Below are 13366 nucleotides of genomic sequence, written 5' to 3'. Positions count from 1 at the left end.
TGGTAAGATATTATATGGGCTATATACAGTTTGTAATGCTGGTAAGATATTATATGGGCTATCTGCAGTTGATAAGATATATGAATTTATGTAAAGGGGTGGAGGTTAGTGTGTTGTACTGAGGAGTGAGTTTACTCTTCTAAACTTTGATTCTGGAGCAAGTTTTGTATATAATAAAAATAAATTTTATTTCTTACATTAATACCAGATTTATTCATTTTGTTTTGTGGTACCAAAAACTATATATTTTAACTTGTGGTTTGCCACTAGTTCAGATATCATGTTTTTGGTAACACACAATGAATATATCTTGTAATAATGTAGGAAAAGAAAATATCTTCTCTATATGGACTATCTGTCGTGTGTAATTTTGGTAAAATGCTATATTGGCTATCTGTCATGTATAATGTTGATAATGTTATATTGGCTATCTGCAGTGTATAATGTGGATAATATGTTGCATTGGCTATCTGCAGCACATAATGTTGGTAATATGTTGTATTGGCTATCTGCAGTGCATAATGTTGGTAATATGTTATATTGGCTATCTGCAGTGCATAATGTTGGTAATATGTTATTTGGGCTATCATCAGGGCATAATGTTGGTAATATATTGTATTGGCTATCTGCAGTGTATAATGTTGGTAATGTTGTATCTGCAGTGCATAATGCTGTCTGCAGTGCATAATGTTGGTAATGTTATATTGGCTATCAGCAGGCATAATGTTGGTAATACACTGTATTGGCTTTCAGCAGTGTGTAATGTTGGTGAAATGTATTGGCTATCTGCAGTGCATAATGTTGGTAATGTTGTATCTGCAGTGCATAATGCTATCTGCAGTGCATATTGTTGCTAGTGTTGTATTGGCTATCTGCAGTGCGTAATGTTGGTAATATGTTGTATTGGCTATCTGCAGTGCAAAATGTTGGTAATATGTTGAATCTGTATTGTGAAATGCTGGTAATGTTTTCTTCAAGTGGCACAATATAGTTTTGAAATCCTCACTGAAAGTTTGGTCACCTTTGCATAATTGATATAAGAATATGTCATTTTTTGTTTGTTTTTTTAAATTTTATTTTGGTGTTGCTAGCACAGCCACCAAATATAAAAGTCAAAAAGTAGTTCCCAGTCACATCTTGTTCTGGATGGTAAGTCAGTCACTGATTTTTGTCTTTTTTTATTCTTCAGAAAATGGGTACAGTCATTACACAAGAAAGGGTGATGTGATAGGCCTGGGCTATGCAGGAAGCAGAACCCATGGAGAAATTGTGGCAGATATTACATCCTCATTCATGATTCTCATTGCCATCTACTTCCCTTCCGTTACAGGTATGCAAAGATAGCAGTTGTGTGCAGATTCAGGATGCCTCCATGGATAAGTCCTAATTCTGAGTTGTTACATTTATACAAAATTTAAAAAATTTAAAGAACAGGCATCCCCAATTTTCCTTTCTGGCAGTCCTTGTTATGAAAGAGAAATGTGCATATCCTGTGATAAGTTGAAAGAACTTAATGGTTTTCTTTAGTTTGTTAACTGAATGATGTGGTTAGTTTAGGTTTGACAGTAAACACATAGGTCTTGCTTCTGATGTGCATCTCAAAGAAGATTGCTGACTCAGCATGGTAAATTTGACTTCCTATAACTTTTCTTAAGCTTTCTTTTATATATTTTTAAATTCAGCTGCTGCACTTTCAGAAAATAGTAATGCAAACACTGAACATTCATTTTAATGATGTAAATGGTTATGTTCGTCTGATGGTGGTCATGGTAGTAGTGGTAATGGAAATAGTGATGTTTGTAGCAGCATGATGATGATGAAAAAAAGTGGTTTTGTCTTGGTGATTAACTTTGCATGTTTATAACTCCACTGATCTGTTGTCTGTCTGTTAACACAAGTTTCTGCTACTCCTCCTGAACTCCTTGGAGGATTGCCATGAAACTGCATGCACATTTATTTACATGGTCTAATTCCTCCAAAGTTAAAATGGTGCTCTGTGGACATCCAATATGGATGTGGCTGCCACAGTGGCCATCTTGAAAATCTTGTTATTGCTACTTCTGAATGAATGGCCTTATCACCACTTGGTTATCACTAAACAAAATGTTAAATTGAAAATGGACTTTTTTCCCAAAAACATTTTTGGGTGTCTGGTAGGTCCTAAATGAAAATGGCTCCTAACTGAGATCCAGTATGGCTGCCACAGTTGCCATCTTGAAAATTTTATCACCGCTCCTCTTAAATTGATGGTCATATCAGCATGGCATTTTCACAGAAAGACTTAATATGATGTCTAGTTGGTCTTAAATGAAAAGGGGTTTTCACTTAAATACTTCTTATGCTGTATAGTTGGTGCTAAATGAAAATGGTATCGATTTGATGTCCATTATGTATCAGTGGCCATCTTGAAAATCTTGTTATTGCCACTCCTCCTGAATGGAAAGTCACATTGACACAATGTTTTCACCAGAAGAATTCTTATTATGTCCAGTTGGTCCTAAATGAAAATGGGGCTGATCTGAGTCCAATACGGTCATCCTGCGGGAAATCTTGTTATTGCTACTTCTCCAGAATGAAATGCAATATTTCCTTGGGGGTTTCTCCATGAGACTTCTAGTTATGCTGGTCCTACATGAAAGTGATGCTTATCAGATGTCTGCCACATCAGTCATCAATCATAAAATCTACTTATGAAGTCTAGGTCCTAAATTAAAAAGTTGCTCATCTGATGTCTGATATGGCTGCCACAGTGGCCATCTTGAAAATCTTGTTATTGCTATTCCTCCTGAGAGGTAATATTAACATGGGGTTTTCAGATGAAGACTTTTTATTATGTATAGTTGGTCCAAAAATGAAAATGGTTTTGATCTGTTGTCCAATATGGAAACAACAATGACCATCCCGAAAATATTGTTTTCACTATTCCTGAATGGATCATCATATCAGCATGGGGTTTTCAATTAACGTCTTATGATGTATTATTGGCCACAGTGATGTAATTCAGACATTCAGAATGTCTGCCACAGTGGACACCTTGAAAATCTTATTATTATGTTATGTGTTTAGGCTCTTACAAAATATAACATCAAAAAAGTGAAGACAACAAGCTTTGTAAAATTTAACAAATAATTTATTTCCCTAGAAAAACAAGGTAATAATGAGAAAAAGAACTTATGTTTTACGAATCAAATCCAAAAATAATCCAAGAATTAAAAAAATAGAAGTTCTAGTAATAAAATATCCTTCTGAAACTGAGTTTGAATCCCAATGAAATCCAAAATGGAAGGTGATGATGCATGCTGTTGTCAGCGTCATACTGATATGTCAACAGTTCTTTGTTGAATCACAGAATATAATATTCCAGTGTTTGAATTCTATGTAAATTCAATAAATGTCCTTGTCCAAGAATTCATTTAGAGCACTAGTATTTCCAGGGAAAGCAATATTGAAATCAAATAAATTGAAGAAAATAAAATAATTAGCCCAAAAACTGGTCACAACATAAAACACTTTAACTTCCCAAGTATTAAGGCACTAACGACTATTCTTTCTCAAAACATCAATAATAAATCGAGCTACAATGCAAAACAGATGCCCATATGTGGGTCAATCCTCTGGACAAACCTAATTGATATATGTTATTTGACACATAGGCCAGATATGGCCTTGATTCCACTTTATGAATCTTACTCTGGAAAAGAATTAAAAATAATTAAAGAAAAGTTGTTTACTACAACTCTTACTGGTTCTGAATCAAGGTCAGGAACTAGGTCAGCATTAGATGCAAAGTTTTTATAAAGTTGTTTATGTGAAAATATTTTAAAAAATAAGTCAGAACTGAACTCTATTCCAGTATTCCAGTAAATAAAGTTAAATTACAATAGCAAGTAATGGAATAACAAAATTTCAAACTTACAAACAAACAATCAAATTAAATCAAATATACATAATTAATATTTCTCTTATATGAAGCTTCATATCATCTTGGGCTTTTCACTGAAAAACTTCTTACGATGTCTAGTGGTCAGAATTGTGCCAATGTGACTAATAATATGACTGCAACAATAGCCATCTGGAAATTCTTGTTATCTCCACTTCTCCTTTGATGGCTGGTCATATTGGTGCTTTCACCAAAGACTTATAATACTGGTTGGTGCTAAATGGAATTGGTGCCAGTATGATATTGAAAATGGTCACCATGGTATCGACCTTGAAAATCTTATTGCTCCACCAAAATGGAAAGTCATATCAGCTTGGGGTTTCCACCAGAAGACTGCCTTGTTGGTCCTAAATGAAAATGGTGCCATGCTGGCATACAATATTCCACCACAGCAACTGATTTGAAAATCTTGTTATTGCTGAAGAATATCAAAGATGGTTTCAACATGCCATAGATTTATGAAAGAAAAAATGGTCTTATCTTTAATTCCTGGAAGTTCTTTTCAGAATTTAAAAACTCTGAGGGAATTTTCTATATAAAAAAAAGCATTAGGAATAATAAGACCATAGCCATCTGTCTGTCTGTCTACCCAGTTATATATGCAGCCATCCATCTGTCCATAATTTTCTCACCCAAAAAATTCTGTGTGGAAATTCATGAAACTGGTTAAATAGATTGCCTATGTGTTAACCATTTGTGAGAGGGGTATAGTTTTTGGGCCTCTCTCTGGGCTGTCTAGGAGGGTTTAAAAGTTAAATATTTTAATAAGTCCAATTTTGAACTGACATTTTTGGCTGGATTACTTGACCCAATCAGATTAACATTAGGAATTAACGTGCACTCTGGTCCAAATCCAGTCATCTATTTTTTCCACGGATGACGTACACAGTACATGTTCTATATCACTCATCAAAATAAACCCTTGTTTTCATTTTTAAATATCTTTTTGGCCTATCACATACCTTTTTGTGTCAATTGAGTGTTTACCTTCTCAGTTCTAGATTTATTTTAAAGTGTTTTGTGTATTTGTTTTGTGAATTTGTATGGGTTTTTGTGACTTGCTTAGCATGTGGTTTTTCAATAGATTGTATTCCCCATTATAATTCTTATGCTTGAGTAAGTATTGTCTACCTTTCTCGAGTTACAGATTTTTCTTTTTTGAGCGGATTTTTCTGTTAAAGCCCGATGGGACACATGCCCACCTTGCACATGCACTTGGTGTGCATGCATGGCTGCACATGCAGAAGAAAGAAGGTCCACTCTTCCTCATCATTTTTGAAGTGTCCCTCTCTGGAAAGAGATGCTGGGAAGGACATTTATGTGTTACATTGGGAGTGGGCTGAGGAAGGCAATGTCATTTTAATCATGGTGGACTAAGATGAGTTATCAGAGGAACTGATTGTAACAGTTCTTCCCTCTTCCCCCTCCACTGGGTTCTGTTCCTTCCCGTACGTGGGGTCATGGATGGAGGAAGAAGAAGTTTGAACATTTAATAAGGCAGTGAATGAAACTTACCACATCCTTCCACGACTTTTATGTCTAAAGCCTTCTGGCATTTAGCACAAGAAGATTCTCTCCAGTCTGTAGAGATTTTCTGGGGCCTAATCTCATCCAGATCTTCTGTTGTTCCTGCACTCTGATAGTCTAGGAGCTTAAGACCTGTGCTCAGGTGATGACCAGTTTCCACACTGATGTCTTTTCAATGGCCTCTTTCAGTGTCTTGAAGGAGAATTATTGTCTCCTGCAGTGCTTCAATGCTAGTTGGGGGCTTTAGTGAAGATATTGCATCAAGTTGTCTCATTGTCAGTGGCACTCTGAGTGAAATTTCTTCATCCCATCAGAGATGCTGCTATCGTCTTGCTGGACCATAACAAGAGCCTTTTAAGCTTTGCCTCTCTTGAGGCAGAGATGCTCTTAGAAGGCCTTGTTCCCTCCATGGCATGACAGGATATGAGGCATGAGTAACACAGGTCCCTGGCAATGGCTTCAGCAAATAGCTCACCCACCCTCACTGCCCTATAAGACCTCCTTTCAAGTTCTTAAAGCAGTTGCAGCCTCAAGAGTCTTGTAACCATCCTTAGTTCAAAGCTCCCTTCTAACTTTTGTTTGCTAGGCAAGGGAGTTGGAGAGGTCCCAGTGAGTGTGTGTGTGTGATTTGGATTTTTAATGTAGCTTTAACAATTTTTCAGTCATATCGCTACGATATCTGCATTGTGGCAATTTATAGTGATGTCTGGCTCTGAGGCATCATGCCACAGACATATAGCATGATGTCCCACCCAGTCACATTATCCTCACATCAGGCCAACCTGTCCTAACACTAACCTCTTAATGCTGAGTGCCTAGTGAAACAGCTGTTAGTGCCAGATTTATAAGCCTTTGGTATGACTCAGCCAGGGATTGAACCTGCAACCTCCTGTATCTGAGACGGATGCTCTAACCACTAGGCCACCAGAGCAGTGAGATCCTAATGAGGTTGATGGGGATAGTTGCAGCCCACTTGAAGTGTTTAGGGATTCCCATCATGAAGTATTGTGACACCTGGTTGATGTAGTACATCTTGGAATATGGTATTCTGAAGGATCTGTCCCTCTGTTGGTCAACAGTGACTCGCCTCAGTCTTATCATGAGTGGCTGAGTGGTCGAAAGCACTCACCATTACGGATCACTGCCATCTCACTTCAGTCTGCAAAGGTATGAGTCTCAGGCTTGGCCAAAGTGTGTATGTGAGATAGCTTGCCAGTAGCTTCTTATGGGTTGATGGTTCTTTCTGGGGTTTTCCTGGGTTCTTCCTCCACCATTTATACTGGCTGCCATGTATAACCAATTTTGTGCTGAAAAATGACATTATGCCCAAGAACAACAACAAAAAACAATACTCTTATCCCAAACCTAGAGAAGTCAGCTGTTATCCATTCTCAGGACTTCCTATATGGTGATTACTTTCCTCACCAGCCTAGGGAGGGTTTGTGTTTCTCTAGACAGAATCTCTCAAATCCTTTCTCTCATAATGGCTCTTTTGGCCAATACTTCGTTGTTGGCTCTCCAATACCTCTCTTTCCAGAGAACTCTTAACTCGGCTGTAGACTCATTTTACCTAGAGAGACTTGCTTCACTTGCTCCCATTTCTGCTTCTAGTAAATTTGGACTTGGGACTGAGGGTCCTGGAAAAGGAAAACAATGCAATTATTTGCAGGTAAGTATTAAATATTACATAATTGAAATTTGTTTTATCCCACCCAACTATATTTTGTGTTTTGTAGTTGTAGTGGAGAACACATCTTAAGTGGGGGGTATTTGGTATTTGTCATGGCGAGCAATGGCAGTAGCTCTAGTTTACATTGTTATTGAGACTGTGGCTGGGTTATTGTCAGCAGTGAAGGTGTGGCAAATGTTTAAAGTATTCATTTGTATATAGACCTAATGTGCAGGCCATCCAGGTCTTGTTTAATTTGTTGCTGAAGTGTATATGTGTGTGTGTGTGTGTGTGTGTGTGTGTGTGTGTGTGTGTGCATGTGTGTGTATGTGTGTGTGCTTGGGATTTTTAACATAGCTTTAACAATGTTTCAGTCATTGCTCCAATGCCTACAGCATGGCAGTGTATAGTGATGTCTAGCACTAGAACATCATGCCACAGACATGTAGCATCATGTCCCACACAGTCACATTATTCTGACACCAGGCTGACCAGTCCTAACATTAACCTCTCTTGATGCTGTAAGTACCATTTTTATTCATTTTTGGTATGACTTGGCTGGGGTTCGAACCCACAACCTTCCACATCTGAGGTGGGCGCATTTTGTTGGTGATGCTGCTGATAGTTAGGTGATGAAGGTAAAAAATAAGAAGAATATATTCCAGTTATAGAATATTTTATTTGACATTTCAGGTATCACTGACATTAGTGATTAACATGCTCAGTGATTTGGAGGTGGAGCGTCACTATCTTGTATATTTTTCAGGCATATTGGCGGGATCAAATAGGTCTGGAGATCTACAAGATGCACAGAAGTCCATTCCTGTTGGAACAATTACTGCCACATGCACAACCTCCATTATCTGTATCCTTGACAAATTACATCCATTAAATAGGGTAATACCAACATATGGGTGTGTAAGAACCATAGTTATATTATTTTTACCTCTACTGGACATGGATCCAAAGAGCTTATGGGATGGTCAGTTATCCATTGTCCATCATCTGTCCATCTGTCTTCAAGTACTTATTATTGCTGCTTGTTATAAACATTGATTCCAAGGTCTAGTTGGTTCTAAATAAAACGGTGCCACTCAGACATCCAATATGGCCACCACAGCAGACATCTTTAACATTATTATTTTTACTCCTCTTGAATGGATGGTCATATCAACATGGGGTTTTCACTGAAAGTTGTTGTTGTTGGTTTAATGCCATTTACAGCACAAGATAGGCTATACATGGCGGCCAGTATAACTGGTAGAGGAAGAACACTGGAAAATCCTGGGAAGAACCACTGACCTGTGAGACCTTAAGACCTTCACTGAAAGACTTGTTATACTGTTTAGTTGGTCCTGAACGAAAGTGATGCTTATCTAACATCCAGAATGGCCACTGTGATAGCCGTCTTGAAAATCTTGATAAAGATAAATGTGACAGAACAGAAGTCAGCTTAAGATAAATAAGGAGATTTGCAAAAGTTTGTCAGGAGTTTTGACTTAAAAAACAGGAGGATTTTGAATGAGAATGGTGCATCTTAATGTCAGTAATAAAGAACCTGTTGCTATTGCATAGCTTGTACTTTTCTGGGCAGAAAATACCCAACTATTTGATATGAGAATTTGTCTGCCCATTAGGGTGAACCAGAAGATTCTAGAACATGGAATTGTCCCTGGTCAGATATCTTGCCTATGCACACTTCTTTTAAAGGCTACTTAAATTCTACATCATAGAGATTGCTTTCACTTTGTGTTTCACGTTGCAGTTTGAGTTTTCTCTTCATGTACATCATTCTTATCATGTGAAATAACCCAGATCAAGAAATTCTTCATTTTGAATTGAGCTCTCTCTTTTTGCATTTTTCTAGGTATGTTTGGTATGATCTTGCTATTAGGTTCCTACCCCACAGGGGTGTTAGCGTAATTATTATCGTTAAGAATTATTTATAGCTCTGGTAGGTATATAGTAAATACCCCTCTCCTTGCACACTAGTGATGATTCTGTTTATTGTCTTATTACACTGTAATATTTACTTCATATATAACTTTTCTTTTAATGTGACTTGTGCTATCTTTATATTGGAAAAGCAAGTCACAGGTTTTACTGTTATGTTGTGTGTATAGTTATCGAACACCAGTTCATTCTCAGCTTAATTTTAATTCTCTGAAACAACACCAAGAAAAGGTGATTTCTTGCTGTAATCATACCAGCACTGACTTAGTCCACAAAAATACATTTATACTTTTCCTTATATTAAAGTGTTTGAATAAATCTTCTTTACAGCATTTTCTTTCTGTAGTGGCTAAGCAGGGTGTGGGTGGATGTTGCCACACGAAAGCCCCCTGGGATGCCTACCTCACTTACCTATCTCTGGTCATGCTTGAGAAAGGAAGAGAGTTCATTTTTTGTTTACCTTGTAATTTAAAGATGAGTTTAACTTCTCTGGGTCCCTCGGGTATTAGGGAAGGAATATCAGTCTATCTAAAATTAGTGGGAAGTTATAAATGGGTGGAGATTGAAGCATTCTCTCCCATTAGGGAGAAGCAGCACTTTCTGCATTCTGTGAGGGCACAGAGTGTGTTGCACCCTATCTTTTTTACACCAGGACAGCGAGTGTGTCGTATCCTCCCATCTGGGAGGAGCAGTACCCACTTTTGACAAGGGCAGAGAGTGAGTTGCACACACATACATATGTAACAGGGAAGCAGCACCCTTTCAGTCCGTGGGGCCTATTGTCAGTGACAGGATCAAACCTTCCAGTGTGCTGATAGCAATTTCTATCAGATCAGGGAAAGGGTCTTCCTACAGATCATGTCACCTGACTGGGCTTTGACCATTCATTGACAGGATGAATATCAGGTCTTTGGAGCTGATACATTCTTAGGATAAGGCTTGTATATATACCCCTTTTCTCTCCATACTGCAGTTTCATCCCATTGGGGATTAGGAATTGTTTTGCAGACACCAGTCTTTGGATTGGCTTTGAATGAAGGTATCCACCCCTTTTCCTCTAATCTCTCTAAATTCCTATGGTATGTGAGGCATTCCAACACAGGGAAGTGACTGGCCCTTTCTTGGTATGCTGCCATGGCCTTCAGGACCTTGTCCACATGGCAGTGAGGGTAAAGCTGCAGGCCATGGACCTACAGACCTGCCAACCCCAACAATTTTGCTGTAAGTCTTACGAAAATTACCCGTAAAATATAGACTTATGGCATACTAGCAAAAACAATGGAAAAATTATTATTGCTACAAAATCCTGATAATTGGTTCATCCGTGTTTTATTTGGATCCAGGTTTCATCTCAGAATTAGTGAAACTAGTCAGGGAACCAGACTAACTTTACAGCAACACCCCAGATGCTTTAAACTGCACATATTGTTCATGCGAAGCATCTGCATGATCAAACTGTTGATTATATAATTTTTTTAAATGGCATCCAGAAAGAGATACATATTTAAGACAAAAGGGACAATAAAGCTCTAGAAAAGTGTTAATAATCAACACATAAGAATAAAACAGAGTATTCAGATTCTTGTGAATAAGAGCTGGAGAGGACACAATTACGTTTATTGGACATCATGTGCCAATTTGAGTAAGTTTCATGGCAGGAGATATGATTGCAATCGTAATGTGAAATAGAAAAGATTTTCTAAGAATTATGTCAGGTTGAGAGAGAGCAACAAGCCGTTGAGCTGCATAGGGTTCGGAACTAGAGTTTATGCAACTGTACTAGTGGTAAATAAAGTCTACACATACTTCACAAACTTTCCAGTTGAACATAATGGTTATTGTTGATGCATCAAAATTTTAATTACGTTTTCCAGCTGAAAAGTGGGCAATCTTACGGAACAAAATCAACTGCCTTACTGAGACAGACTCGTCAGGGTTGGCAGGTCTGGACCTATATCTTTCTCTCATGACCTTCATTCAGAATATAGGGATGGGGTTCCTCCAAATGCTTCAGGAAGGTAGAGAGTCATTCTGCCCCACCTATTGAGCCTGCTACTTAGGACTGTCCTTTAGCTTCAATTTCAAGTTATGGATTCAAGTCGCTCTTACCCCCAAGTATCCTCCAAACAAAAACTTTCTGGGACTAACTCAACCACATCTCTTGTTGCTCTGCACTCAGTTACAATTAAACTGGTTTTCCAAAGGACTTTGCTTCACAGTGTAAAGAGATGTCTCTTGTTCTATAAACTTTTGATTCACCCTAAGGGCAGGACGAATTCTTGTCATACTGTTGGGGTATTTTCCACCCAAAAAACTACAAGCTATGCAATAGCTACAGATAAGTATTACTTCATTGAAATTAGTTCCCTCCCCCCCAGGTAAGCATTACATCACTGAATTTTTTTTACCCCATCCCACCCCACTACATTTTTTCATTGTGACACATGTCTTCAGCTTCAGCAAACTATGTCTTGATACATTGTACTATAGGATTAAATAATCATGGTTGGGTATTTATCGATGTGTAAATTTTGCCTAATCACTCACAAGGTAAAAAAAAGTCCAAAGGACTTGTAATTCATATTTACTTTTTCTCTCTTATCATATCAGCAGATTTCATTAACAAATCGTTCACTTTTAGATAACTCAAAGTTTTTTCATTAGCTTCTTCATTGCAACAGAATACATAGCCATATTGATACTGTTTAAACCAGGCTATTCCTGTTTATAACATTACGCATGCATATTGTTATATCTTTTGTTGTTCTTGCTTTCTTCGCATTTTGATTTTTTAGAAGCCAACTTGTGTCCATTTTAGTGAGATCCCTTGTTCTTCATATGACCCTGACTTTTAATATCTACTAGAACATGTTATCAAAAGCAAATAGCAATCAGTTCTGAAGATTGGCTTGTATAGCCTGCCTTATGCCTTCTTCGGCAAAAGGAGAGAGTATTTGAGTGCATTATGGTCTGTGCAATTATATTGTTTTAATTGCTAATTGGGATTGTATTTATTATTATTAAGGCATTAATATAGAAAAAACGTCACATAAATTTACCAGAAACAAGGAACCAAAAGTAATCTACAGAATTTATCGATTTGTAAAAAATTCCACATCAGTATAACGTGACTGTTTACATCCAATAGAAGTAGAAAATGCAGACAAGTCATAAAAATTGGAATTATATAACATTACAAAAACATTTTTAGGCTGTTTTTGTGTTGCCTGTGAACTTTTTCATCAGTGTTGGCAGTGACATGAGAAATATTAATGTTTTATTTTAAAGATTATGTTAATTAAGTCAGATATGAAGGTTACATCAGTACACAGGCACAGGTGAGCTACCAAGTTCTGCAGACAATATGTCCTTGTAGTCAAGTACAGGTAGTTACATCAACACACACAGGTGAGATACTGAGTTCTGTGTGATTTTGTAATCAGGTAGATGGAGTACATAGACGCAAATGTACAAGTAGACAAACTTCTGTGAACACCATGTTTTTGTATTCAGAATTTTTCTTGACTTCCTGTTAGATATGTCATGTGCACTTTTCGTTGCTGGAACAGTGGATGGAGGCTTACTGCGAGATAAGTAAGTGGGTCATCTTGAAATCACGGTGATGTCAGTCATCATTCTTCCTACAGCTCCCATGCTTTCCTAATAGTGCACCGAAAAAAACTTCCGAGCAAGCTTATTATATATATATATACTCACTTATAAGTTCAGTCCAACCGCAAACTGCACAGACCCAAATCTGCCATCACATAATGTCCAGCAGGGTTTTTGCATTGTGTTGGGATTCATCAGTAGAACAAAATAGACCCTGATATGAAGGTACATTATTCAGTGGGAGATTTAAGTCTGTATTGTTTGCAGTTGGCTTTGTATGTAAGGATATACAGTATATTTCAACTTAATAGTTATTTAATACATTTTCGTGGTGTTAAAGTGTGCTTCAGAGATAGTTTAATGTATTTGTCTAGTTTTTTTTGTTTTGCATTTTGTGTTTTTTAATTTGTGCTAAATCAGTTTCTCAGGATAGGAACAAAAATAAATATGACCACAAAAGTTTCCCAGTTTATGGTGAAGTAACTAGGGTACAGAGCATGGGAAAGTTCAGATGTTAAATTTTTTATAATTGCTGATTTTGAAATTATGCATGGTTATTAATTGCAATACATGAAGGAAATAAGCAATAGCTGTTGGTGTAGACACCTAAATGGTCAGGGTTAAATGGAACAAGACAGAGACAACAGGTTTATTGGTAAATGCTG

The 13366-nt window shown here is 37.3% G+C and overlaps 1 protein-coding gene across 3 annotated transcripts in view; it reads left to right on the top strand.

Moving 5' to 3' along the window:
* Positions 1-13366, top strand: part of LOC149780550 (solute carrier family 12 member 4-like) — a 241300-nt gene that overhangs the window by 144231 nt on the left and 83703 nt on the right. For all 3 annotated transcript variants that reach the window (XM_089937582.1, XM_089937580.1, XM_089937583.1), the window contains 3 exons: positions 1190-1330; positions 7903-8001; positions 12626-12683. In XM_089937582.1, coding sequence (XP_089793708.1) covers positions 1190-1330; positions 7903-8001; positions 12626-12683 — 298 coding nt within the window. The remainder of the gene's footprint in view (positions 1-1189; positions 1331-7902; positions 8002-12625; positions 12684-13366) is intronic.

Source organism: Sinohyriopsis cumingii, chromosome 16 (assembly GCF_028554795.1).
Source record: "Sinohyriopsis cumingii isolate HCF-2022 chromosome 16, ASM2855479v2, whole genome shotgun sequence".
Taxonomy (NCBI): domain Eukaryota; kingdom Metazoa; phylum Mollusca; class Bivalvia; order Unionida; family Unionidae; genus Sinohyriopsis; species Sinohyriopsis cumingii.
Note: the sequence above shows the minus strand (reverse complement) of the source record. Positions and strands in the feature narration are given on the sequence as shown.